The following is a 27,922-nucleotide window of genomic DNA, read 5'->3' on the forward strand; positions in this document are numbered from 1 at the left end:
GAACTTGAAGCTGGAGACACGTTCAACAACCATCCCGTTAATGTGGATGGGGTCATGCGCGCTTCCTTTCTTCTTCCTGAAGTCCACAGTGAGCTCCTTGGTCTTATTGGTGTTAAGGAGCAGGTTATTGTCAGCGCACCATGTGGCCAGGTGCTGTATCTCTTCCCTGTAGGCAGTCTCATCGTTGTCTGTGATGAGGCCAATCACCGTGGTGTCATCTGCAAACTTAATGATGGAGTTGGATCCATGCACAGGCTTGCAACCGTGGGTGTAAAGGGAGTAGAGGAATAGGCTCAGCACACAGCCCTGTGGTACGCCAGTGTTAAGTGTGATGGTGGTGGAGTGGGTGTGGCCTGACCGAACAGGCCTGTTGGTCAGAAAGTCCATAATCCAGTTGCAGAGGGAGGCGTTACTGTCCAGGTCTCCAAGTTTTGTGGTCAGCTTGGAGGGAATGATGGTGTTAAATGTTGAACTGAAGTCAACAAACAACATCCTAATATACGTGTTGTTATGGTCCAGATGTGTGAGTGCAGCACTATGCATACTGCATCCTCTGTGCTCCTATTTGTGCGGTAGGCAAATTGGTGTGGGTCCAGTGTGGGTGGGAGGCAGTCTTTGAGGTGTGCTAGGACCAGTCGCTCGAAACACTTCATAATTATGGGTGTGAGTGCTACGGGGCAATAGTCATTGAGGCACGTTGGGGAGGAGTGTTTCGGTACTGGCACAATGGATGTGGACTTAAAACATGTTGGCACAGTTGCTTGGGTGAGGGACAGGTTGAAAATGTCTGTGAAGACCCCTACAAGCTGCTCTGCACATGCCCTAAGCACACGTCCAGGAATGCCATCAGGGCCAGCAGCCTTGCGTGCGTTGATCCGAGTTTGAGAGGTTGGTGGTCTGAAGAGGCTGAGATTTTGGTGGCCGTCTCCTTGCTGTCGCTGTTGAAGCGAGCATAAAAGTAATTTAGCTCGTTAAGGAAGGAGATGTCCGTGACCGTTGGTGTGGAGTTGCTTGAATTGTAGTCACTGATGATCTGGATGCCCTGCCACATGCGTCGGGGGTCAGAGTTGGAAAAGTGTTCCTCTACCTTCAGCTTGTAGCAGTACTTGGCCTTTTTGATGCCTCTTTTCAGGTTAGCCCTGGATTTACTGTAGGCCTGAGTTTCATCTGACCTGAAGGGGGAGGGGGGTCGTGATTTAAGCTCTATTAATGTTTGTGTAAACATGATCCAAAGTTTTGTCTCCTCTGGTGTGGCAGGAAATATGCTGGTGAAATTCGGGGAGCACTGTCTTTAATTTGCAGTGATTAAAATCACCTGCGACAATAAAAGCAACCTCCGGGTAGGCAGTCTGTTGTTTACTAATGGCTGCATGAAGTTCGTTCAAAGCAAGCTTGGCATTAGCATCCGGTGGAATATAGACTGCGGTTATTATGGTGGAAGTGAACTCCCGTGGCAGATAAAAAGGTCTACATTTAACCATGAGAAACTCTAGGTTAGCTGAGCAGTGTCTCCCAACAATGACAGTGTTCGTACACCAAGCTTTGTTGACATAAATGCACAATCCACCACCTCTTGTCTTGCCGGAGTCATCTGCCATTCTATCTGCCCGGAGCGTGTAGCGTCCGGCTAGCTCAATAGCATTGTTGGGTACGTCGCTGTGTAGCCATGTTTCTGTGAAAACCATGACATTGCAGTCCAGAAGTCTCTTACTGTGGGTGATGCGGAGTCGTAACTCATCCATTTTGTTCACCAGTGACCGCACATTAGCGAGGAAAATGCTGGGTAAAGAGAGCCGGAGCGGTGTTAGCTTTAGCTTGACTCTTAGACCTCCGCGCTTCCCCCGCCTTTGTTTACGATCTCGACACCGCCTGCGAGCAATTCCAACCGGCCGGGTAGAGTGCGTAGCCTCGGGTGTTCTAGCGATCTCAGGGATGAGTCGAAGATTGGTGATAAAACTGCTGGTAAAGTCCTAACCAATATCCAAAAGCTCCTGTCGGGTGTATGATGTTAACTCTCTTGGCGCCACGGTCGAGTTTACTCGACAAGATGCATCACTGAATAAAACGGCCGATTTTGTCAAATAAGGTGTCAAATTTCATGCAACCTCCCCTGCACCAGATAGCAGACATGTAATACTTCATCTCTGACTCGAAAAAACGTCATGCTCCTATACAAAATCTTGGAGCTAGAGCGCACTGAATCAGTGCGAAAAAAGCGGAGCTAGTGTGAGAGTGAGCCATTTTATCAGAGTAATCTTGTCAATGTCAGCGAGTATTGGCATTAGATTATTATTATTATCATTATTATTATTATCTAATGGCATCAATAAAGCTTCAATAAAGCCACAAAGAGGTGTTGGAACTTCTATTCGCGGACACTGATTCTGAAGGGGAATATCTGTATTCAGAAGCTGACGGTGATACTGAAAGTGAAAGTATAGCCCTACACCAAGCACAAACGATGAATCCTTTGCCCAATGTAAATTGTCCTTTGCCAAATGTCAGAGGTGTGAACACTGTTTGCAGGGGTCGGAGTGTTCATTGCGAAATTAGCTGGCGTGTTATTGATGCGGGGACGAGGCGGGAGAATTTTACCGCGCTAGACATGTATATTTGTCTTCTGACCGCACCTCTCCGCAATCGCGGGGACAGTATTGCAGGGGAGACTTTGTCTAATGCCACTGGGTATGTGAGACGAGGTGGAAGTATTCATAGGACAGTTAGGAGGCAAGGTGGGGAGTCGCAATGTCACTGACAGTAGTCCGAGCTGTGTACTCTCGGCGCACGCTTGAGGCAGATCTGGCCGCGCTGCTCATAGCAGAAGCAGAGGCGATATGACACTGGGCATAGCTTTTGAACTAAACAGGTCTTGTCTACTTGTGTCTTTGTTTTATATGAATAATATATATGTGCCCCATACATGGAATCAGAGTGCCTGCTGCATGTAGTAAATTGAAAATCCCAACCGCTACATGCATTCGGTTTGTTTCTACCATTTATTAATAATGATTTACACAGTTTGTTTACTACTTACTATTTACCTGAGTATTCAGTAATGTGCAATATAGCACACAGAAGGTGAGGGAAATTTTTTGGGGGAAAGAAGTGCTGCATTTTATTATTTAAACGTGACTTTTCATGAAAAATCTATAATTCAAGATGGCCACCCCATATAACGTCATAATATGCAAATTAGATGGGAAAATGTAATCCCTACATAAACATTGGGTCATCCTTAATATTTTTATATTTGACAGAAAGTCTCTATCTTTTATACATTTTAAGATGTAGCCTTTTGAAATGAAGATGTCAAAATCAAAAGTTTTAGGAAAAAACCTCTGGCGCCTAAAGGGTTAAAGCAAAGCTGTTCAGTACGAACAGACCCGAGATGAGAAGGAATAATACTGCAAAATTGCAGTAAGGCAATTGTCTTTCTCTTTGTTGTGTTTTTGAAGTGCTGTCATGCAAGAGATGTCTACAAATGTTTTAACCAAACTTTAGCACTTCAGTACTCAACCTCAAGGTACTTGATGTGCTTGGCTCTCCAGTGTTTGTGCTGTTTTTGTTTGTTTTTCCTGTTTTATGTTTAACAAACACGATCAGTTTCACCAGGGATGAACTGCTGAACATTCGGCAGAACACACCACAAGATCTTTTACCGGATTTAAATTATTCAGAAGTTTTACTGAACGTTGTTATCGGAGGAGCGGCGGCGCTGATCAAACGCTTCAGGACGCGCAGACGGGGGAAGCGAGCGGGAGCGCTCGTCAGACTCAGGAAGCGTGGATTTCGAACGCTGTTGCCTAGCATCCATCTGGCAAATCTCCGCTCTCTACCCAACAAAACAGACAAACTCCTTCTGCTCTCTCAGACAAATAAGGATTTCTCTCACTCTGCTGCTCTGTGTTTCACGGAAACCTGGCTGAATGACGCCATACCAGACAGCGCGCTCCATCTGCCGGACTTTCAGCTGTTTAGAGCGGATCATGAATCAGAATCACCTGGGAAATTGCGCGGCGGCGGGACATGCTTTTACATCAATGAACGGTGGTGTACAGATGTAACTGTGTTAAAGAAGAAGTGCTGTCCTGGGGACTGTTCTTCGTACGTCGCTTATTACATCCGAGATCAAATGACACATCCAAGATGATCATCGTGCTAATCCTGATCCGGCTAATTGGGTTCTTCGAACACACCTGTTGTGTATGATTAGTATCGCTGGATTGAGTTATCTGAGATAATTGTGTGTTCATGTCTGTCTTAAAAGGGGATATGTATCGATACTCGAAACCATGATCAGCAGTGCAGCGATTGGCAGGTGGCAAGACGGCAATGTAATGACGTCATATAAAAGTCCAGAAATTTGTCAAGATTTTCGTCAGGAGTCGTTTAAATTATAAGGAAACAGCCAAGCAAACAAAACTACATAAATGTTATTATAGATACATGAAACAGACAATAGATACATGTTTTCATTTTATTATACATTTTTTCATGATTCCCAATTCTTTAGATTCACAATTTATAGTTGTGCAGTCTTTACATTTTTATTTCAATGTAGAAATTATCTATTCATTTCATTTTATATTGGGACAGATTTGTTACGTGTCAGCATTAATGAAAGTTTCTTAAGGGTCAATATCATGTTATCTGCATCTCCTGCGCTCCATCAAGCCACTCTTATAATAGCAGTCATCACTCAAAATAATGCACGTCTCTATTATCTGTATAGCATGTGTGTACGACTAATACAATTATGAAGTAATAATTTTATGACAAATAAATATTTCAGTGAGTAAAACTGGCTGTCTAGTAAGCTATTATGGACTACACAGCATTTTATATTATTTTTTAATAATTTTTTAATGATTATTATTTTAAATCATTGTCCCTAGATCAGTACGATATACTCTTGTAATAAAGTAGCGGTGGTAGCAGACATATTTTGAGTATCAGTTCTGGTTGAAAAGAAGCGATCTAATCCTATTTACATGAAATAAGCTGCTCCCAAGCAGGTTTAAGCTAACGGACCTGTTGCTATGACAGCAGCTCCGGGATGAGCTTCGAAGAACCAAACGATCCAAGATCACGCCAAATCATCAACAATCAAATCCAGCTAACTGAGTTAGCGACGTACGAAGAACAGGCCCCTGATCTAGAAATGCAATTTGTCAACTGCAAGCCGTTCTATTTGCCGCGGGAGTTTCATTCGTTTATTCTGGTCAATGTTTACATTCATCCTCAAGCGCATGTGAGCTCAGCTTTACAGAAACTCGCTGATCAGATTACAGAGACAGAACAACAACACCCGGACTCTGTTTTAATCATTCTTGGGGACTTTAACCAAGCCAATCTCTCCCGTGAACTGCCAAAATACAGACAGCATGTTACATGTCCCACCAGAGACAGTAATATATTGGATCACTGTTACACCACAATAAAGGATGCATATCACTCTGTTCCACGAGCAGCTTTGGGACGTTCTGATCACTGTATGGTTCATCTTATACAGTCCTACAAGCAAAAACTTAAATCTGCTAAACCTGTAGTAAGGACTGTGAAGAGATGGACCAGCGAAACAGAGCAGGATTTACAATCTTGTTTTGACCTCACTGATTGGAGTGTTTTTGGATGTGTTACCACCGATCTGGACGAACTCACAGAGACCGTAACATCCTATATTAGTTTCTGTGAGGATATATGCATTCCTACCAGGACTTATTTAACATTCAACAATGATAAGCCATGGTTTACAGTAAAACTCAGACATCTTCGTCAGGCCAAAGAGGATGCCTACAGAAATGGGGACAGAGTCTTGTACAATCAGGCCAGGAACACACTGAACAAAGAGATTAGAGCGGCTAAAAAGACCTACGCTAAAAAGTTGGAAGACCAGTTTACTTCCAACTTACTCAACTTCAGTGTGGAGAGTTCTAGGAGCCATCACGAACTACAAGACACCATCCCCTTGCACTGAGGCTAATCAACGACTTGCTAACAACCTGAATGATTTTTATTGCAGATTTGAAACCCCCAACACCCATTCTGACAATCTCCCTACACAACCATTAACACATCCTGCAATCCCACCCTCCACACCTCCTGCTCTTCAAATCTGTGAAGATGATGTGCGCCAGGTCTTCAAGAAGAACAAAAGAAGAAAAGCACCAGGCCCAGATGGTGCTACACCAGCCTGTCTGAAAACCTGTGCTGACCAGCTGGCCCCCATCTTTTCACAGATCTTCAACCGATCCCTGGAGTTGTGTGAAGTGCCCTATGCTTCAAACGCTCCACCATCATCCCCATCCCAAAGAAACCCAAGATAGCAGAACTTAACGACTACAGACCTGTGGCTCTAACATCTGTCGTCATGAAGTCGTTTGAAAAACTGGTTCTGGGTTATCTGAAGGACATCACTGGACCCTTACTGGACCCCCTGCAGTTTGCTTAATGAGCAAACAGGTCCGTGGATGATGCAATCAACATGGGATTGCACTTCATCCTGCAACATCTGGACAAAACAGGGACTTATGTGAGGATCCTATTTGTGGACTTTAGTTCGGCTTTCAACACCATCATCCCAACAACCCTTCAGACCAAACTGACCCAGCTCTCTTTTCCTACCTCTATCTGTCAGTGGATCACCAGCTTTCTGACAGATAGGCAACAGTTAGTGAGACTGGGGAAATTCACATCAAACAGCTGCTCTACCAACACTGGTGCCCCTCAGGGATGTGTTCTCTCCCCTCTGCTCTTCTCCCAGTACACCAACGACTGCACCTCTAAAGACCCCTCTGTCAAGCTCCTAAAGTTTGCAGACGACACTACAGTCATCGGCCTCATCCAGGACGGTGATGAGTCTGCTTACAGACAAGAGGTTGAGCAGCCGGCTGTCTGGTGCAGTCTTAACAACCTGGAGCTGAACACGCTCAAAACAGTGGAGATGATCGTGGACTTTAGGAGAAACCCACCTGCACTTTCCCCACTCACCATCATGAACAGCCCTGTGACTGCAGTGGAGTCATTCAGATTCCTGGGAACCACCATCTCTTAGGACCTGAAGTGGGACAATCATATTGACTCCATTGTGAAAAAGGCTCAGCAAAGGTTGTACTTCCTTTGCCAGCTGAGGAAGTTTAACTTGCCACAGGAGCTGCTGAAACAGTTCTACTCAGCCGTCATTAAGTCTGTCCTGTGTACTTCAATAACTGTCTGGTTTGGTTCAGCAACAAAATCAGACATCAGAAGACTACAGAGAACTGTTCAGACTGCTGAAAGGATTATTGGTGCTCCCCTGCCCACCCTTCAAGAACTGTATACATCCAGAGTGAGGAAAAGGGCTCAGAAAATCACTCTGGATCCCTCACACCCAAGTCATCCCATCTTTGAACTTTTGTCATCTGGCCGGCGCCTCAGAGCCGCAAATACCAGAACAGCAAGGCACTTGTTGGGCTTATAAACGTGCAATATCCTTATATTTATTTGTTAACCCTCCATCCTAGAACATTCCCGCATCTCACTCAATCCTATTCCATCATCATTTATAGCACAATTGTTTATACACTGATTTATTTGGCAATTTGTAATCCTTTTTTCCAGTACTCTGTGTACTGGAAGCTTATGTCACTTAAACAAATTCCTTGTATGCGTAAGCATACTTGGCAATAAAGCTGTTTCTGATAAAGCTCTTTCTGATTCTGATTTTTGCGCTTCAGTATTTTGTATGCATGTCCTGCTGTGTCATATTTTCTAATGTTAAGATCTCTTTGTTTTGTTTTTTGTTTGTTTTTTTCAAAAGTGTTTCCATTTTCTCATTTTAGTACTATTCTGGAGAAAGTGAGCCTGCTGGGGAAAGACATAGTACAAAGCTAATAGACAACTTTTTGCTGAAATTTATTGTGCTGTTGTTGTTAACAGGCATGGTTTATTTGCTAAGTGTCCTGGGACAGGTGAGAGAGCGAGTGAAAGCTGCTCAGGGAGGACATCAAACTCGACAGAGAGAGAGAGAGAGAGAGACTTTTAGACTTTTAAGCTTCTTTTATTCACAGACACTTATTAAAAAAACAATAAATATTATATTAAACAAGAACAAATAAAATCCTATCTACATATACATGAATAGGATATTAGCTCACATTAAAATTAATTTAATTTCATAACATTTTAACACAACCTCTCTCTTCACTTGGTTGACGTAAAATACCTTTAGCACCCCACAAAGAAAAAAAGAATCAGTATCAAAGTGTTATATTCTTGCTCGTCAGCCATATAGACATTTTTGCCTTACCAAACTAAAAATTTATCAAAAGACCGTTTGTAAAGTTGAAACCAAAACTATGACACAATTCTCTTAATACACTAAACATTTCTTTTAGCCTTGAACAACCAATAAAAATATGAAACACAGTTTCTGAAATTCCACAAAAACAGCACTCTTCCTCCTGCATAGGGTTCAAACGTGTCTTATATCGATTTGTTGCTATTATCATATGTGAAATTTGCCATTGCAAATCTCCATTTCATTTCTTATATAAGGACCTCCAACTACCTTTTGGGGAAGTACCAGACTCAACAAATTCAGTCCACTTAGTTTATGGAAGTTCTTTTAACGCTCTTAAATTGAGATTTTTCACACAAACACAATAAAGAGCTTTCTTAGAAGTAATATAAAAACAAACAAGTTCAGGCATCCTGAAAGAGAGCAGACTTCCTTCAAATTCCTGCCAGTCTCTTACATCCACAGTCACACTGATCTTGGGGAATACATTCTTCGACTTTACAACTTTTAGTGGCAGAACAGGAAAAAAGACTTGAATTTCAGTTAGCAGCCTTTGGACAATTCGAAGAGAACGTATACCAGTCTTTATGGCCAGTTTTTCTGCACTAATCCACTGGTCATTTGACCTAAGATGGCAGATCTTATAAATTCCTGCTCTCACCAAACTTGTGCGTACAGTCTGAGAATCCAATATCGCACTGGGTAGGTGAGAGTTAAAAATTAAGGGTTCTTCAAGATCCCAAAGAGTCTGTGTTTCAGAAGTCTCCCTTTTGACAATAAAAATCTGCCATGCATTGAGTACTGAGGCATAAAAAGATGGGAGCCCACTAAGATCCATCTCCTTTAAATTCATTAAAAACAGATGCCGATCCAAATTCAACCGTCTTCCTCGATTCAGTAAGGTACAGGCCACTTTTATCCAGCTCTGAGACTGATGATAAAGTAGTTTCTGAGCAGTTTGCAGTCTAAAAGCAGGCACTTTAGACTTAATATCCATAAGACCTTGACCTCCTTCATGAACCTGCAGATACAAAACTGACTCTCGTAGCCAATGTTGTCCAGACCAGAAAAAATTACAAACAATTTTTGGATAACTCCAATAAAATCTTCTGGTGGATTCAATACAATTAATCGATGCCATAGGATAGAGGTGACAAGATTATTTATGACCAGCACTCTTCCCCTATAGGAAAGTTTAGGCAAAATTCAGTTCCATTTTGACAATCTGGCACAAACTTTGTCCTTCATACCTTCCCAGTTTTTTCTTTGGTAGTTTTCAGAACCCATAAAAATTCCTAAAAACTTAAAACCAGTTTTTACCCACTTAACATTCTCAGGGATAACTGGTAAATGCATTTTTGTTTTATCATTACACCAAAATGCTTCTGTTTTACCCCAGTTGAGTTTTGCGGAAGATGCTCTCTCATACAATCCAATACTGTAATCATTAATATCAATATCGTTTTGTTCTTTCACAATTACAGTAATGTCATCCGCATACGCAGTCAGTTTAACAGAATTCATATCATCACCAATCCTTAAACCAGACAGATTTTTTCTTAGTAGACATAAAAGTGGTTCCACTGCTAAAGCATAAAGCTGGCCTGATAGTGGACACCCCTGCCTAATACCCTTCTGTATTCTTATTGGTTGGCTTAAACCAACACCTATCTTTAAAATAGAAGACACTTTCATATACAAGAGTTTGATCCAAGATATACTAACATTTCCAAACCCAAACGCATGCAATGTTTCGAACAGAAAACCATGGTCAACTCTATCAAAGGCTTTTTCCTGATCCAGGCACAAAAAACCTACATCTACTTCATAAAGTTTAGAGTAGTCCAAAATATCTCAGAAAAATTATCAGAAAAATGTTATCATGTACCGTTCTTTCTGGAATACAATAGGACTGGTCTTGATGTATTATATCCCCCAAAACAGATTTCATTCTATTGGCCAATAACTTAGCTATTATCTTATAGTCAGATGTTAGAATTGAAACAAGCCTCCAATTTTTTAGGAAACTCAAGTCTCCTTTCTTAGGTATCAGTGACAACACTGCCCGTTGACAACTTTTGGGAAGTAGTTTATCTTTAAAACATTCTTGAACCACCCCATAAAAGTCTCTTCTAATGATCTTCCAAAAAGTCTTATAAAAGTCCACTGGTAGTCCATCGATTCCAGGTGCACGGCCAGCATTCATCTGCATTACTGCATCAGTTAACTCCTTAAAAGAAACAGCACTGTCCAGAGACTGACTCCGCTCTTTAGAGATGGTAGGAAGTGGTGTAATAATTGTGAAATGCATCCAGTATCGGTGTCCTCCTTTTTATATAGTTCTGAATAAAAATCCACTGCAATCTTCCACATTTTTCTTGAATCAGAGGTCTTTAGTCCATCTGGTGTTGTTAAACAGTGCATTTCATTTTGTTTCTTTAAGACCTTTTCTAAATTATAAAAATATGCAGTGGGAGCATCCATGTCATGTATAGACATAATACGCACCCTTTTCAGGGGACCTTTAGCCCGAACTTGCAGTAAAGTTTCAAGATCTTGCTTCTTTTCAGATAACTTTCCATTCAATGATGGATCTGACTGTTGGATCATTTCAGATGTAATCTAAAAAAATCTCTTGCTCTGTTTCAGATATTTTTTGTTTATTTTTTCTGGTAGACAAGAAAGTAAATTGTTGACAAAAAATTCCTATTCCTATTCCTTTCCTATCTCCCACCACTGTATCAAACTTTCAAAATCACCCTTTTGGGAAACCCACTCACTCCAAAACAATTCAAATTTTTCTAAAAAAATATTTTTCTTTTAAAAACGCTACATTAAACTTCCAGTAAGTACTTTTATATTTTTGATTTGTCAAAGCAATATTCACAGTAATAAAATGATGATCTGATACACAACATGGAAAGATGTTACACTCCATTAATCTGTTATTTTCTGTACGCTTGACATAGAACCGGTCAAGTCTAGCTGCGCTAATCCTCCCTTGTGAAACTCTGGTCCGTGTGTATTGTTTTACTACATTATTCTTTTCTCTCCACACATCTATTAAATCGTGTTGAACAATAATACTTTTTAAGAAAGAAGCTGAAACACTATCTGGTTCCTCATTATTTCTGTCTACAAGGAAATCAAGAGTACAGTTCCAATCACCACCGACAATTATAAATTCATCCAGGGTAAAAGTTTTTAAAAATCTCCCAACTTTTTAAATAAAGTTCTTTCAGTACCTCTATTTGGAGCATAAATATTTATAAAAACAAATACTTGATTATGAATTTCAGCTTTCATAATCAAAAGCAGCCCTTTCTCCAATTCTGTTACTGATAAAATATTAACATCAATATTAGCTGAAAATAGGATCCCTACTCCAGCACTGATACTAGTGCCATGGTTTAGAATGCTTTCCCCCTCACCACAAATTCAACTCCGATTCATTATTTGAATCACTATGTGTTTCTTGAAAAAATATTACATTATTTTTTTTAAGCCTAAGAAATTCGGATAGTAAAGCTCTTTTACCACCATCCCTCAACCCATTAACATTTAAAGATCCCACTCTTAGAATCTGCATAATAGGAGAGAGAAAAAAGAAACAGAAAAAGAAAAAACAGAAAAAAGAAAAAGCAAAAATAGATCCCACACGGTCCGTGTATCTTTTGGTCATTGGATTTTCCTATCAGAAACGGATATCAAAAAAACAAAAAACAAGTGGTTATTTGATTTTTGTTTTAAAATACAAAATGTAAAATTAAAATACAACGCTTTTCTCTTTTTCAGTGTCAAAAAGAGATGAGCGAAATTTTAAAAATGATTTGAATTTCAATTTCAATTTCGGAAATCCAAAAATAAAATTACTTTAAAACAGAAACCAAAAAAGGCCCGTTTGTTCATATTCCGAGACCGGATGTGGTTAGCACTCACGTGACAAGACCGCCACATTTGACAGAGTTGTTAAGCAATTAATTACGTGCTGTGACTGTCACTGATGTGCTAATTGAGCGTGATCATTGAGCAGACATGGAGCAATACGTTGTTTTTCGAAACAATAAAAGAGTCTCCTTAAGGGAAGAAGACATGACTGCAGAAAAAATAAGTCGCATTTTCCAGGTAAAAAGTGTTTTAAACTAACGTACTAACGTTCGCTGGCTAAACCCTAAAACTTCTCTTTTAACGCAAACATGGTGGTGTCTGATTTTAAGAAGTTAACCTTTCAGTAGTCCCTGGAAAATATTAGCACTAATTGAGAAAAGTTTGGAAATAAACACTAGCGGTTATTTGACTTGAATTGATTTCTTGACAGGTCTCAGCACATAGTCTATATGTGACTGACGACGCAAATGTGGCCATTTTTCCTGGAGCTTCTGGTTTTTTTAGTACATTGGACCTTACACCAAGAGCTCACTATGAGGTTCACGGTGAAGAGGACGCCTCATCAGCTTCAAATGCCACAGCTCGTTTTTCATTCATGCGATCACCTGCAACTGCTACTAACGTTAATCCTAGTCCATCATCATCTGCTCAGCGGGCTGCCTCAGCCCCCCTTAGAGCCACTGCCTCTAAAACATTTCAAAGGTAACGTTAACTTCTAAAATGACTGTGATACGATTTATAACTTTCAGGGATGCAAACGGTCGTTGTGGAGAGCGCAGTGCATGTTTGCATAGCAACGACAGACGCCACGGGAAAGTCTTAAATATAATTAGATATAAATGAAAAACACCATCACATTTGATGATGATATCATCTCCAGTTGCCTCCTTTGTGGTTGTAGTGTAATAGTTAATACTACTTGTACTTTTCATTTATATTTTAACTTTGCCCCCTAACTTTCATAACCTCTGCCAAGAAAGTGGTGGGGGAGGTTATGTTTTTGCAGTGTCTGTCAGCAAGCTTATCCAAAATGTTATGAAAGTAATATGTACATGGAACTTTGTGTATTGTTTGATCCTGTTCCAAAGAAGAGATTGTTACATTCTCACACCAGTTAACCCAAAGATGCTATAAAAGCAAACTGAGTGCATTTTATTGATATACGAAATATATAAGACTATTAACATTAAATAGGATTCTGAATGCAGTGTGTGTCATAATGATTATTTTAATATGATGTTCTTCCAGATCGGTTTTTCTTGCTGAGGTGGTTGGTGGGAGGCTGAGTCCCAGCAGAATGGTGGTGGTCCGGTTTTTGGAATGTGAGGCTACCCTTCAGGGGATCACTGGTAAAGTTCAAGATGCTATTGGATGTCATGACCCAATGGTATTGACTGATGTGCAGGGGAACGCAATTTTGGAGTCAGAAGGCACAACTGGTGACAAACATTAAAGGGTTAAATCACCTAAAAATGAAAATTATCTCAGTTATTACTCACCCACATGTTGATTTAACCCCATAAGACTTCCTCCTTTGTCCCATCATAATTTAAGATTACTTATAAGGTATGAATAGTCTACACGCAGGCTCACTATTGGTCTACACCGGTCATTTGAGTGGTGCGTGTGACGTTCAACCCAGAAGCTCTACGCACATAGACTAAAAATTGTCTAAAAACACCAGATAAACACACAAGACCAATGCTGAAGAGAATGAATGGTGGAGTAAAGTCATTATTTTGTTTATTTTTGCACACAAAATGTATTCTCGTTGCTTGATAAATGTATGGTTGAGCCACTGGAGTCACTTTGGCTATTTTAACAATGTCTTAATACGTTTTCTGATCGAGCAAGTTTCGGCCATCTATAACACTACTGAGGAGTAATTTAGCTATCAGATGTCATCATAAAAATCTTAAATTATGATGCGATGAAGAAAGGAAGTCTTACGGGGTTAGAAAAACATGTGGGTGAGTAATAACTGACATTTTAATTTTTGGGTGAACTAACTCTTTAATTTTGTTTTATTATTAAGTCTTTACTTTTGTGATTTTAAAATTAGAGGGGATGAGATAACTCATGATGATTTAACCTTTTTTCTGGTTTTCACTCCTAATGTAAAGGGTCCCAGTACTGGAAACAAAATGCAAGAAAGATTCTTGCTATACAAGAACAGGCCTTCCAGGAGGTACAGGGCTCTAAAAGGAGGAGAATGAGGTAATCTTAAGTATTCGTATTTCTCTTATTTGTCCAAATATTGAAAGGCATTGTTTATTTACTTATTTGTCCTTACCTTTGTTGTCCAGACTATTGAAACTTTATTTCAAATCAGCACCGGTTTGCCAATCCTTTGGCCATTAATGCTTCTGTATTTTAGTGGCGTCTATAATGTTGGGCCAAAGATTTATTTGGTTACCACAAGCAAAACCACTAAAACACAAACAGCATATATCTATTATGTTTTTTCCTTGTAATAGCCGAAAAGATGAAGATGCTGCCGGAATTGGAGAGGTCACTGAGAAGATAGAAGAGCTTGTACTGGCATCACAGACCTTACCAGATATCACTGCAGCAATCAGAGAGCTCACCAATCTAGCTGCCACTCAAAGAGTGATCCTGACTCCTTCACAGCTACAGACCATCAAGCAAGGATTCTGCTGTGTTATTTGTATGAGTGAGTACACAATAGCTAGTCATTGTCCCACATGTACACTTATTTTGAATCCATTTTGATCCAGAATTGTAATTTTCCACGTACGCATTACATTTTCGAACCATGGTCACCTATGTCTCATCCACTACAATTAATTACATGTCAAATGCAGACCTTTGTGTTCCAACCCATGGTGTAACGATACATTAACAAAAGGTGTGTCTGAAATCGCTCCCTATCCACTATATAGTGCACTATTTAGGGTGTCCGAAATCTGAGTGAACGACATCATTCCCTACATTCGTTTACTACTTTTACCCACAATTCTCTCTGATGTACACTTGCTGAAGCACTATTTACCACAATTCAATGCCTAGAGGACTGAGCTTGCATGAAAGTGAGGGAGTTGAAACCAGAGATTACTTTACAGCTATCTTATTTCCGCTTTAACATTTATTTAATCCTTTTTTTATTTTTTATTAATCATTACTTGAATAAAACGTATTAAAATATTGAGACAATATTATATACAATATTATAAAATTAATAAAAGTTTCCAAGTAGTTAAAAGGTTTGAAAACCAAGCCAATGGTTTTCAAACCTAGTCAGCAAAGTTTTGATTGATGGGAGTAATAACCAACCAAAATCGATTGCAAGTGTCACAGTGTGACAAATGGCATGTGGAACTTATTCCCGCTGAAGCAGTGTTCCCGGGGGAACGCTTTGAGTGTAACCCTGTTCCCAGGCCTGTGTGTGCGTTTGTTGCTGTGACAACCCCAAATGATGGATTGGCAACAGGTGTGGGGGATTTACTCAGAGTTTGCGTGAGGCCTCATCAACAGTGGAGAGGATAAAAAGCAAGAGAGAGAGGTGGTGCGTGTGGTTTTTCTCCCTTGTGAAAAGTCGTTTTATTGGGTGGTAATAGTTACTGGAGGACGGGTGAATGAAGAGGACAGTGTTGCTTGATGAGGGATTCGAGAACAACAGCAGGAGAGTGAATTACCCTGTTTGCATTGGAGAGGAGCTGAGTAACTGAGAACTGAGTCTTGTAATTGCACACGTTTGACACTGAATTGGATGTGGTTTGGAGTGTTTGGATCACGATCATAAATATCACTGAGTGGATTGTATTGATTCATTACCGATCTCTTACCTCTCCCTCCTCTATAAATGGTGATGTGAACTCTGCCTGTGACTGTGAAGAAAAACACCTCAGAACATCCTCAGTGGCAGTGAGGATTGCGCCCTCCCCCTTCCCCTCGGACAGAAACCCGAATGTGAGTGCTGGCTTTAAATTGCACGTCGTGAAGTGAGTTTGCAGTGGCTAAAATTGATGTTTTCCCCCACAATATATGTTTGAAGTGGAATTGTCGTGTGTGTGTGTAAGCTACATTCCTGTTTGCCATGCACTCTCTATGTGTCATGAGGGCTGACTGTCAATAGTAAGAGTCCTGCGACACTGATTTGTTCCAACTGTCTGGATGTTGAGGATTTATCATCTGGGATGTGAATTAACCCCTCTGTTGTGCTAATAGGAGAAGAGATGCCCTGTTGAAATATTTACTATCTGCCTCAGAAAAGCTCTGTGCAACCTGTTGACTTCGAGTCTGCTGTATCCCTGCCATTCAACTGTATGGTGAGAGGTGTTCGCTCCTTCCAATACATGTGAATTGTATACTTGCCTGAAACATCCATTCTGTCTGTCTCAGAAGAAGCCCATATTCAGCCTGTTGACTTCGAGTCTGCTGTATCCCTGCCATTCAACTGTATGGAGAGAAGTGTTCGTTCCTTCCACTGCCTGTGAACTGTATACTTGCCTGAAACATCCATTCTGTCCGTCTCAGAAGGAGCCCCATTCGGCCTGTTGACTTCGAGTCTGCTGTATCCCTGCTATTCGTCTGTATTGTGAGAAGTGTTCGTTCCTTCCAATGCATGTGAACTGTATACTTGCCTGAAACATCCATTCTGTCTGTCTCAGAAGAAGCCCCATTCAGCCTGTTGACTTCGAGTCTGCTGTATCCCTGCCATTCAACTGTATGGTGAGAAGTGTTCGCTCCTTCCAATGCATGTGAACTGTATACTTGCCTGAAACATCCAATCTGTCTGTCTCAGAAGAAGCCCCATTCAGCCTGTTGACTTCGAGTCTGCTGTATCCCTGCTATTCGTCTGTATTGTGAGAAGTGTTCGTTCCTTCCAATGCATGTGAACTGTATACTTGCCTGAAACATCCATTCTGTCTGTCTCAGAAGAAGCCCCATTCAGCCTGTTGACTTCGAGTCTGCTGTATCCCTGCCATTCAACTGTATGGTGAGAAGTGTTCGCTCCTTCCAATGCATGTGAACTGTATACTTGCCTGAAACATCCATTCTGTCTGTCTCAGAAGAAGCCCCATTCAGCCTGTTGACTTCGAGTCTGCTGTATCCCTGCTATTCATCTGTATGAGGAAGCCCCATTCAGCCTGTTGACTTCGAGTCTGCTGTATCCCTGCTATTCATCCGTATTGTGAGAAGTGTTCGTTCCTTCCAATGCATGTGAACTGTATACTTTATCTGAAGCATCCATTCTGTCTGTTTCAGTAGAAACCCTGCACAGCCTGTTGACTTAGAGTTTGTTGCATCCTTGTGGCCCACCTGTGCTGAGAGAGGTGACTGTCCTTTGTCACGAACGTGAGAGGGGCACGCTTTGTCTGGAATATCCACTCTGACGGTGTCAGGAGAAGCCACCTTACGGTAAGACCGTGCACCTGCCGTATACGTACTTGACTGATATCATTCGCCTCAAATTCCGTACCTGTGGAAGAAGGAAGGAAGGCTGGAATTACATACTTACCGGAGGAGACTTACCGGACCCCTCACTTGCCAAACACATCCCCACCTCAAGGCTGTGTATCTGCCGTGTACGGACCTGACCGATATCCATCCGTCCCAAATTCTGCATCTGTGAAGAAGGGAAGGGAGTTTGGAAGTATTTAATTACCAGAGGAGACTTACCAGACTGCGGGCCTGCCGATTGTATTCCCACCTGTGAAATAACTACTTGACCACCCATCTGTCCATCTATTGCGGGGCCCGCACAGAGGAAGAGGGCGGGAGAGTCCCCGGTCGCTGCATTGTTTACCTTCAAGCCCTGAGGGTAACAAAGAAGATTTTAGGTTAGGATTCCCAATTTGCTTTTACTTCAAAATAAAACTTGTTAAATTTATTCTCTGTCTCCGACTCTTCCCTCTGATACGCTCCTCGAGGTGGTCCTGGTTTAGGGGTGGGCGCAGTCCAGCTTGGCCCTCCTGACCTGTGACAGATTGGCATAGTCGGCAGGATCCTACCTCGAGTTGAGCGACCAGAGGTCGAGATGGCAGAAGAGGAAGTGCTTGGGGCACGGCAACCCGTCGTGCCAATCTTTATGGGGGCTCCGTGGGCTCCGAAGTATGGAGGCCCGGGATCCGAAATGAGCTTGTCGATGTGGAAGGTACAGGTGGAGTACCTGGCAGGGCTCCAAGGTCTGAGTGCCCCGCAGCAGGTTCAGTTTGTTTTAAACTCTTTGGAAGGGGAAGCGAGGAGAGAAGTTCAGGCAGCACCGGCAGCAACTCGAGCGACTGTCCAGGCCATTTTTGACTTCCTCACGGGACAATATGGAGACACCACCCCGGTAGCTGTTCTGAGGACGCAATTTTTCAATTCTCGGCAAGGCCCTCGGCAATCTGTTCGGGCATTTACCCTACAATTACGGGAACAGTTTTCTAGACTTACAGGGAGACAGGATCATGGCCTGGGGGGCGAAGAGGTTTTACTACGAGATCAGTTTTTAGTGGGGCTGCGGGAAGGCCCTGTGCGTCAGAGTCTGCGGGTGCAATTTCGACGAACCCCGAACCTGACCTTTGAAGAGCTTCGACAAGAAGCACTGGCCCTTGAGTGTGACCACATGGAGAATGTAGATCCTCCCAGCTGCCTAGCCACGAATGTTGTTAGCACCCCTTCGACTACTACGACATCTGACTGGAAGCAGGCCCTCCGGGAAGAGTTGAAGAGAGATGTGCGGGAACAAATGTCTGACCTATCTAAATCTTTTATGGAGGAGCTTCGGCGAGAGCGCCTCCAGTTGTCCTCTTTACCGCGGGAGCGGGCTTACTCTGATGGGAACCGTCCTCCCGACCGCCGTCCATCCCGACCTTCTGGATCGCGATTTCAGTGGGATGAGCGTGGGCGTCCCATCTGCAACGGCTGTGGAGAGCCGGGACATTACTTCCGTCAGTGTCCTGCTCGACGTGCATCGCAAGGGGGTTTTTAGAGTTTCCGGCCACTGTGGGTCAAGTGGTCGGGACCCCCTTATCAGACCCCTCTCTGCCTACAACTTCTAGGAGCCGCCTGGTGGGCTGTTGCCCAGTGGTGGTGGTTCAGGTCAATGACCAGAAAGTGCAGTGCCTCTTGGATACAGGCTCCCAAGTGACCCTATTCACCGAAAGCTTGGCCCATGAGTTGTTTGGCACCGAAGGTCGTCCACCTGCGGAAGCCCCCTGGTTGACGCTACGTGGGGCGAATGGTCTTGACATCCCGTATGTGGGATACCTTGTGACTGATCTAAAGATTCAGGGAGTAGTGGTGCCACAGAAAGGAGTGGTGGTCGTACGAGACACATGCCTGGGGTCTCATCGTGCCCTGATTGGGATGAACGTCATTTCGGACTGTTGGGAGGAGCTGTTCCGAAGTAGACCGGCTCGAACAGCTGCAACATCAGCCGGGCAGGAGTGGGACCGCATCAGGGCCGACTGCCGTCGAGTATGTCTGGCCGAACAACAGGGGGATCGGGAAAGCACGGGAAGAGTAGCCTGCCGTTACGCCTTGTCCATTCCAGCTCAGAGTGAGGCTTTGGTCGGGGTCAGGTTGCCTCCTCGACTTTATAGTCCGGAAGATTGGGTCATGGTGGAACCCCATGAAGATGGTCCCAAGGTGGAAGTTGCTCGAGGATTGGCGACTGTTCAGGGGGGCCGGGTCTCAGTGCGAGTCAGGAACATGAATCCCTTCCCTGTTCACTTGTATCGTCACCAGCGTTTGGCCCGGGTGACCTCAGTGAGGCCCCAGCAGGTTCGTGAACAGGGTGAAGTCAACTTCAATCGGGTAGGCCCGACAGTGGTAGAGGTGGCCCTGACACGAGCGGGTTCGGGGGCGGGAGAGATAGGAGGAGGGTTGCCTACCCACCTGATGGGGGAGTCTTTACGGGGTGAAGGACTAGGAGAAGAGCAATTGGGACAACTCCAAGAGTTCTTGATGGAATGGCAGCACTTGTTTTCCACTCACGATGAGGATTACGGCCGCACGGATGTGGTGCGACATCAAATCCCAACTGGGGATGCTGCACCCAGCCGAGAGCGCTATCGACCCGTGCCCCCGACCTTGTATTCAGAGGTCCGCACCCTTTTGCGAGGGATGCTTGACAAGGGGATTATTCGAGAGAGCAGTAGCCCTTGGGCTGCCCCGATAGTACTGGTTCGAAAGAAAACTGGTTCCTGGAGGTTTTGTGTGGATTACCGAAGGCTGAATCAAGTCACCAAAAGGGATGCTTTCCCGTTGCCTCGAGTTGAAGACTCTCTCACGAGCCTCACACAAGCCACCTGGTATTCCACCCTTGACTTGGCCAGCGGTTACTGGCAGGTGCAGATGGACGAGCATGACCGGGAGAAGACTGCATTCACTACCCCCTTTGGCCTATATGAATGGGACCGGATGCCGTTTGGCCTTTGCAACGCCCCAGCCACGTTCCAACGGCTGATGCAGCGTTGTTTAGGCAACCAACTGATGGATTCCACCCTCGTCTATCTAGACGACGTCATTGTCTACTCCCCAGATTTCAAGTCCCATCTCGAGCACCTAGAGCAAGTCTTCCGTTCCCTAGAGCGATATGGGTTGAAGCTCCAGCCAGACAAGTGCCAGCTCTTCCGCAAAGAGGTTAAATTCTTGGGGCATGTGGTGAGTGCAGCGGGGATTTCAGTTGATCCCGAGAAGGTGGTGGCAGTGCAGGAGTGGGCTGCGCCCAAGACGGTGCGCCAGGTTCGTTCATTCCTGGGCTTCGTGGGTTACTATAGGCGATTCATTAAAGATTTCTCTAAAATCGCTAGGCCGATCAACCAGTTGCTGGGAGGTATGGGACGAGTTCGTGGCCGAGGGTCCCCTTCGATCCAATGGGATCCGGCCTGTGAAGCTGCCTTCCAGAAACTCAAGCAGGAACTACTACAGGCCCCGATCCTAGCCTACGCTGACTTCACACAACCCTTCATCCTGTATACCGATGCTAGCCACCTGGGCTTGGGGGCTGTCTTGGCCCAGAAGCAACAGGGAGAGGAAAAGGTAATCGCCTATGCAAGCCGAAGTTTACATCCAACGGAGAAGAACGACGCCAATTACAGTTCTTTTAAGCTTGAGTTGCTGGCAGTGAAGTGGGCGTTGTGTGAAAAGTTCAAGGATTACTTGTGGGGAGCCAAGGTACGGGTCGTCACAGACAATAACCCGTTGGTTCATTTGCAGACTGCTAAACTGGGGGCGGTGGAACAACGCTGGGTGGCACAACTGGCCAATTTTGACTATCAGCTCCAGTACCGGCCAGGAAGAGAACACACTAATGCCGATGTACTATCAAGGTTACCCGGCGAAGGATCGGCAGGTCAGGTACCAGCACCAGAAGCGGGGTCCGATGAGGGACTGATGGTGGGAGTTGTAGAGGCACCAGGGCAAGTATCGGAGGAACCCCCCCTTGTTGGGGGTGGGACCCACAGCGATGGAGGCGGTGGCAGGGCGAAGACGGAGATGTAGCGTTGGTTCGAACGTGGCTAGAACAGAAGGCCTGGCCTGAGGGTGTGGGACGCCGGACTCAGACTCGGATTGTGCGGGGCCTGCTGGGACAGAGGGGGAGACTCTATTTGAAGGAAGGTGTGCTCTGTAGGGCCCTCCAGGACCCAGGTCGGGGCGATGAGGTCTGTCAAATCGTGGTCCCTGAAGGGCGTTGTCAGGCTTTATTGGAGGCATATCACACCAAGATGGGACATCAGGGGCAGGAGAGGACATTGGCACTGGTGAGGCGACATTTCTACTGGCCCGGAATGGAGGGTGCCACGAGGACTTACCTTCAGAGGTGCCCACGCTGCACGTTGTTTAAGACCAAGAAGGACGTACGGGCACCGCTGGTTCCGATGCAGGCCAAGGCACCGCTACATATGGTGGCCATGGATTATCTGACTTTGGGACGGCCAGTGGATCGGATCCAGAACATCCTTGTGGTAACCGATCTGTTTACTAAGTATGCTTGGGCCATCCCAACTGTGGACCAAACCGCCATTACGACTGCCAACGCCCTTTGGAGGTATGTGATCCAACCATTTGGATGCCCTGAAATTTTCCACTCAGACCAAGGAACCAACTTTGAGTCCAGGGTGATCCATGAGCTGTGCCAACTGTACGGATGCAAGAAGACCCATACGACTCCCTATCACCCCCAAGGGAACGGGGGGTGTGAGAGGTTTAATCAGACCTTGCTGAGTTTATTAGGAACCTTAGAGGAGGAACAGCAAGGCCATTGGGTCGACAGACTCCCGGCGATGGTACAGGCCTATAACAACAGTGTGCACAGTACCACTGGTTACGCCCCCACCTACCTGATGTTCGGCAGACATGTGAGACTTCCGATGGATATGCTTCTGGGGACCACTGCAGGGGAAGAGGGAGGTAGTTTGACAGATTGGGTGACGGGACATCATCAACGCCTCCAGTCAGCATACGAACGAGTCTCGGGCCGGATTAACCGAGCAGCGTTGAAGAACAAGAGGTTGTATGACCGGACGGCTCGAGAGGCACCGTTACTACCAGGGGAGAGGGTGCTGGTGCGGGATAATCGCCGACAAGGGAAGGGAAAATTGAGTGACCGGTGGGAGGCTCAGCCGTTTGTCGTTTTGCGACAGCCACACCCAGACCAACCCGTATATGCATTGCGGCCAGAAGGAAAGGCGGGCCCCGAACGGGTGTTACATCGAAATTTGATCCGCCCTTGCCCAAACTACCCAAAACGTGTTGTAGAGAATCCACCGGTTGAAACGTCCGGGATGCCCCCGCTGGTAGGATGGGCGGTGATTCCAGGAGGCCTGGGCCTAGGGCTACGACCTGAAGCACCCATTTCCCCACCTCGACGGTCCCAGCGTGAGAATCGAGGTCAGCCTCCAGCTAGGTTTGGAGACTGGGTGTCTGGAGACCGTTCTCGGGACTAGAACGGTTTGGCGGGGGGGTATGTCACAGTGTGACAAATGGCATGTGGAACTTATTCCCGCTGAAGCAGTGTTCCCGGGGGAACGCTTTGAGTGTAACCCTGTTCCCAGGCCTGTGTGTGCGTTTGTTGCTGTGACAACCCCAAATGATGGATTGGCAACAGGTGTGGGGGATTTACTCAGAGTTTGCGTGAGGCCTCATCAACAGTGGAGAGGATAAAAAGCAAGAGAGAGAGGTGGTGCGTGTGGTTTTTCTCCCTTGTGAAAAGTCGTTTTATTGGGTGGTAATAGTTACTGGAGGACGGGTGAATGAAGAGGACAGTGTTGCTTGATGAGGGATTCGAGAACAACAGCAGGAGAGTGAATTACCCTGTTTGCATTGGAGAGGAGCTGAGTAACTGAGAACTGAGTCTTGTAATTGCACACGTTTGACACTGAATTGGATGTGGTTTGGAGTGTTTGGATCACGATCATAAATATCACTGAGTGGATTGTATTGATTCATTACCGATCTCTTACCTCTCCCTCCTCTATAAATGGTGATGTGAACTCTGCCTGTGACTGTGAAGAAAAACACCTCAGAACATCCTCAGTGGCAGTGAGGATTGCGCCCTCCCCCTTCCCCTCGGACAGAAACCCGAATGTGAGTGCTGGCTTTAAATTGCACGTCGTGAAGTGAGTTTGCAGTGGCTAAAATTGATGTTTTCCCCCACAATATATGTTTGAAGTGGAATTGTCGTGTGTGTGTGTAAGCTACATTCCTGTTTGCCATGCACTCTCTATGTGTCATGAGGGCTGACTGTCAATAGTAAGAGTCCTGCGACACTGATTTGTTCCAACTGTCTGGATGTTGAGGATTTATCATCTGGGATGTGAATTAACCCCTCTGTTGTGCTAATAGGAGAAGAGATGCCCTGTTGAAATATTTACTATCTGCCTCAGAAAAGCTCTGTGCAACCTGTTGACTTCGAGTCTGCTGTATCCCTGCCATTCAACTGTATGGTGAGAGGTGTTCGCTCCTTCCAATACATGTGAATTGTATACTTGCCTGAAACATCCATTCTGTCTGTCTCAGAAGAAGCCCATATTCAGCCTGTTGACTTCGAGTCTGCTGTAACCCTGCCATTCAACTGTATGGAGAGAAGTGTTCGTTCCTTCCACTGCCTGTGAACTGTATACTTGCCTGAAACATCCATTCTGTCCGTCTCAGAAGGAGCCCCATTCGGCCTGTTGACTTCGAGTCTGCTGTATCCCTGCTATTCGTCTGTATTGTGAGAAGTGTTCGTTCCTTCCAATGCATGTGAACTGTATACTTGCCTGAAACATCCATTCTGTCTGTCTCAGAAGAAGCCCGATTCAGCCTGTTGACTTCGAGTCTGCTGTATCCCTGCCATTCAACTGTATGGTGAGAAGTGTTCGCTCCTTCCAATGCATGTGAACTGTATACTTGCCTGAAACATCCAATCTGTCTGTCTCAGAAGAAGCCCCATTCAGCCTGTTGACTTCGAGTCTGCTGTATCCCTGCTATTCGTCTGTATTGTGAGAAGTGTTCGTTCCTTCCAATGCATGTGAACTGTATACTTGCCTGAAACATCCATTCTGTCTGTCTCAGAAGAAGCCCCATTCAGCCTGTTGACTTCGAGTCTGCTGTATCCCTGCCATTCAACTGTATGGTGAGAAGTGTTCGCTCCTTCCAATGCATGTGAACTGTATACTTGCCTGAAACATCCATTCTGTCTGTCTCAGAAGAAGCCCCATTCAGCCTGTTGACTTCGAGTCTGCTGTATCCCTGCTATTCATCTGTATGAGGAAGCCCCATTCAGCCTGTTGACTTCGAGTCTGCTGTATCCCTGCTATTCATCCGTATTGTGAGAAGTGTTCGTTCCTTCCAATGCATGTGAACTGTATACTTTGTCTGAAGCATCCATTCTGTCTGTTTCAGTAGAAACCCTGCACAGCCTGTTGACTTAGAGTTTGTTGCATCCTTGTGGCCCACCTGTGCTGAGAGAGGTGACTGTCCTTTGTCACGAACGTGAGAGGGGCACGCTTTGTCTGGAATATCCACTCTGACGGTGTCAGGAGAAGCCACCTTACGGTAAGACCGTGCACCTGCCGTATACGTACTTGACTGATATCATTCGCCTCAAATTCCGTACCTGTGGAAGAAGGAAGGAAGGCTGGAATTACATACTTACCGGAGGAGACTTACCGGACCCCTCACTTGCCAAACACATCCCCACCTCAAGGCTGTGTATCTGCCGTGTACGGACCTGACCGATATCCATCCGTCCCAAATTCTGCATCTGTGAAGAAGGGAAGGGAGTTTGGAAGTATTTAATTACCAGAGGAGACTTACCAGACTGCGGGCCTGCCGATTGTATTCCCACCTGTGAAATAACTACTTGACCACCCATCTGTCCATCTATTGCGGGGCCCGCACAGAGGAAGAGGGCGGGAGAGTCCCCGGTCGCTGCATTGTTTACCTTCAAGCCCTGAGGGTAACAAAGAAGATTTTAGGTTAGGATTCCCAATTTGCTTTTACTTCAAAATAAAACTTGTTAAATTTATTCTCTGTCTCCGACTCTTCCCTCTGATACGCTCCTCGAGGTGGTCCTGGTTTAGGGGTGGGCGCAGTCCAGCTTGGCCCTCCTGACCTGTGACACAAGCTCTCCATTTGGCCTTTTAGAAAGGACACCTTTACTTTTCATGAATAAAAGCTAACAGAAACTAAATTGTTGGGTCTGGGAGTTTCATCCTCAAATTTGAATCAAAACATGGTCCAGATATTCTATTTGATCGTTGTTGTTGTTTTCAGGCCTTTAACATAAAAGTCTGATAAATGTTTCCCTAAGTTAAGTTCCTTCAAAGAAATCGTAAGTAACTTTCATGTAAAATGTTTACCTCGTTTTACTCTGTTTCTTTGCTACTTTGAATTATAATGACTCTCGGGTAACAAAGTTTAAAGTGTCTAGTTTAAAAAAAGACCAGTTATGAATGTGGACTATAGGGTTAAAGAGCTACAGACATTTGTAGTTGGTTATGTCATTTTCAGAAAATTCTCAAAAAATAGGGGGTGCTGGTTAAGAGTTAAGGTCATATGGACACACACACACACAGAATGACTAGTTTTTCCTCATTTTGTCTTTTAGAATTCATCGAGGAGCCAGTCTTCACCGAGTGTTGCCGGAGCATTATTGGCTGCAAAACATGTGTGGTACAGTGGCAGGAGACCTCTGTGCACTGTGCAAAATGTAGAGGGAACACTGCAAACAACACCATATATGAAATTAATGGTCTGTCAGATACTTTTTCTGTTCTGAGATCCCTTTATGAAGAGGAGTAACATGTTGAATTTTTACACAAACGAATTTCAAGTTAACCGTCTTCAAGTTAAATAGAGCTAATGGCTTTTCACACATTGCACTGAGTTGTGGTTATAAGACAGAGCAATGCCTGTTTGTATGGGGCAAAGTCATTGTTCACTGCTCTAGAGTACAATTCTGAAATGTCTGAAAAATGCTCGGCAAACTGGTTCTCAACTGTAATCTTGTCCTGTTCATTTGAAAATGGATCAACTCCAAAAGTTGAATGCCTGGTCAGTGATGATCCCAGCTGTTGGCTGTAAAGGTCTGCTGCTTCAGCTGAATGAGGCAACAGTTCCTGTTGGATTTTTTTGGGACACCCACGGCCAGCCAAGTCATTTGGTGTTCCTTTACATGTAAAATAAAGACCATACTGTTGGTATAGAAACTTGTGAATGCCTTTTGTAATAATTGTAATCCGTAATTTCACCTGGAATTCTATGAGCATTCCATGACTCCACCAGCCTTGTAAGACCAATCTCACACAAGCGGCCAGTAAGGTTGGACACACAATATCTCACAAGGCTGTCATTCATGTCTATTTCCTCTTGATCCACCAACCCCATAAGTGCTGCCTTCAGTGGATAGTTGACACGATTGTTGACTTCAGGCCAGATTCGTTCAACTATATGATTCTGAATTTGCAACAAAGATGTGTCATCAGTCAATGTGTTCTGGTGGGTAAATAAATCTTAGTCTATCAAGGAAAAATGGTCATGCAGAATTCCCAGTAAATGTATTAACTCAGCAGTCATTATGCACATTGACCACCGAACAAGTAAATTTATAGTTTTACCAGGAATTCTGCTTGAAGACAAATAGGATGTAGCTGCTTCTGCAGCAGTTTTTTATTGAGCTGGAACCAGGTTTTAAAAAGAAACATTCTCAGCCATAGTTAATTTTAATTAACTAAAAAATTTGGAAAGCATAGTAATAGCAACGACAATTTGTCTCATGCATGCAAAACAACAGTATGCTGCTGAAGCAAAAATAATAATAAAAAAAAAAAACAGGCATACAAGTGAATTGCTGAAGCAACCAAACAAACTGTTGAGCTGTACCTTTGTGGATGAAGTCTGTAAATATGGCCTTCGCTCCTGATTATGGCGGTGAGATGACAGCAGCTCCTGCATGAAAAGTGTCAAATAAAACTCCTTGCCATGATCTACTCGTACCTGGTCCCACATACCATAGGCAAGTACTGCAGGCCTATTGGATGAAAAAGTGTTTTATTTTGTGCAAAACTTTTCAAACTTAACGGTTATTAGTTACTCTCAGTATAATAGGCTTCATAACAATATACTGTAGATGTTCAATGTTTTATATTCTATCATGAATGATAGCCATGTGTATGCACTTTCTTTAGTGTCCACAATAATAATAATTGCTATTACCTGAAAACATCTTCATAGATGGCAAGGTTGTTTTTTATAGGCATTGTAGAATGAGCAACAATCTTTTTGCTGTAGCCATCGATGGCTAAAACATGGGTAACCCCA

At 44.1% G+C, this 27,922-nt stretch overlaps 1 protein-coding gene and 1 long non-coding RNA gene across 3 annotated transcripts; both read left to right on the plus strand.

Annotated features, from left to right (window-relative positions):
• The first annotated feature begins 16,102 nt into the window (after positions 1-16,102).
• LOC127944588 (uncharacterized) lies at positions 16,103-18,020 on the plus strand. Of its 2 annotated transcripts, XR_008150388.1 has the most exons (4): positions 16,103-16,858; positions 17,066-17,126; positions 17,200-17,321; positions 17,399-18,020. It is a non-coding gene; the product is annotated as an uncharacterized LOC127944588 (long non-coding RNA). The 2 variants fall into 2 exon arrangements; XR_008150387.1 differs by lacking the exon at positions 17,066-17,126.
• A 147-nt stretch (positions 18,021-18,167) lies between these two features.
• LOC127944304 (uncharacterized) lies at positions 18,168-25,628 on the plus strand. Its single transcript, XM_052540190.1, has 4 exons — positions 18,168-19,062; positions 19,104-23,704; positions 23,963-24,929; positions 25,007-25,628. The coding sequence occupies exons 1-2, from the start codon at positions 18,168-18,170 to the stop codon at positions 21,617-21,619; spliced, it is 3,411 nt and encodes a 1,136-aa protein (XP_052396150.1). The 3' UTR covers positions 21,620-23,704; positions 23,963-24,929; positions 25,007-25,628.
• Positions 25,629-27,922: the final 2,294 nt, after the last annotated feature.

Source organism: Carassius gibelio, chromosome A23 (genome assembly GCF_023724105.1).
Source record: "Carassius gibelio isolate Cgi1373 ecotype wild population from Czech Republic chromosome A23, carGib1.2-hapl.c, whole genome shotgun sequence".
NCBI classification, from domain to species: Eukaryota; Metazoa; Chordata; class Actinopteri; order Cypriniformes; family Cyprinidae; genus Carassius; species Carassius gibelio.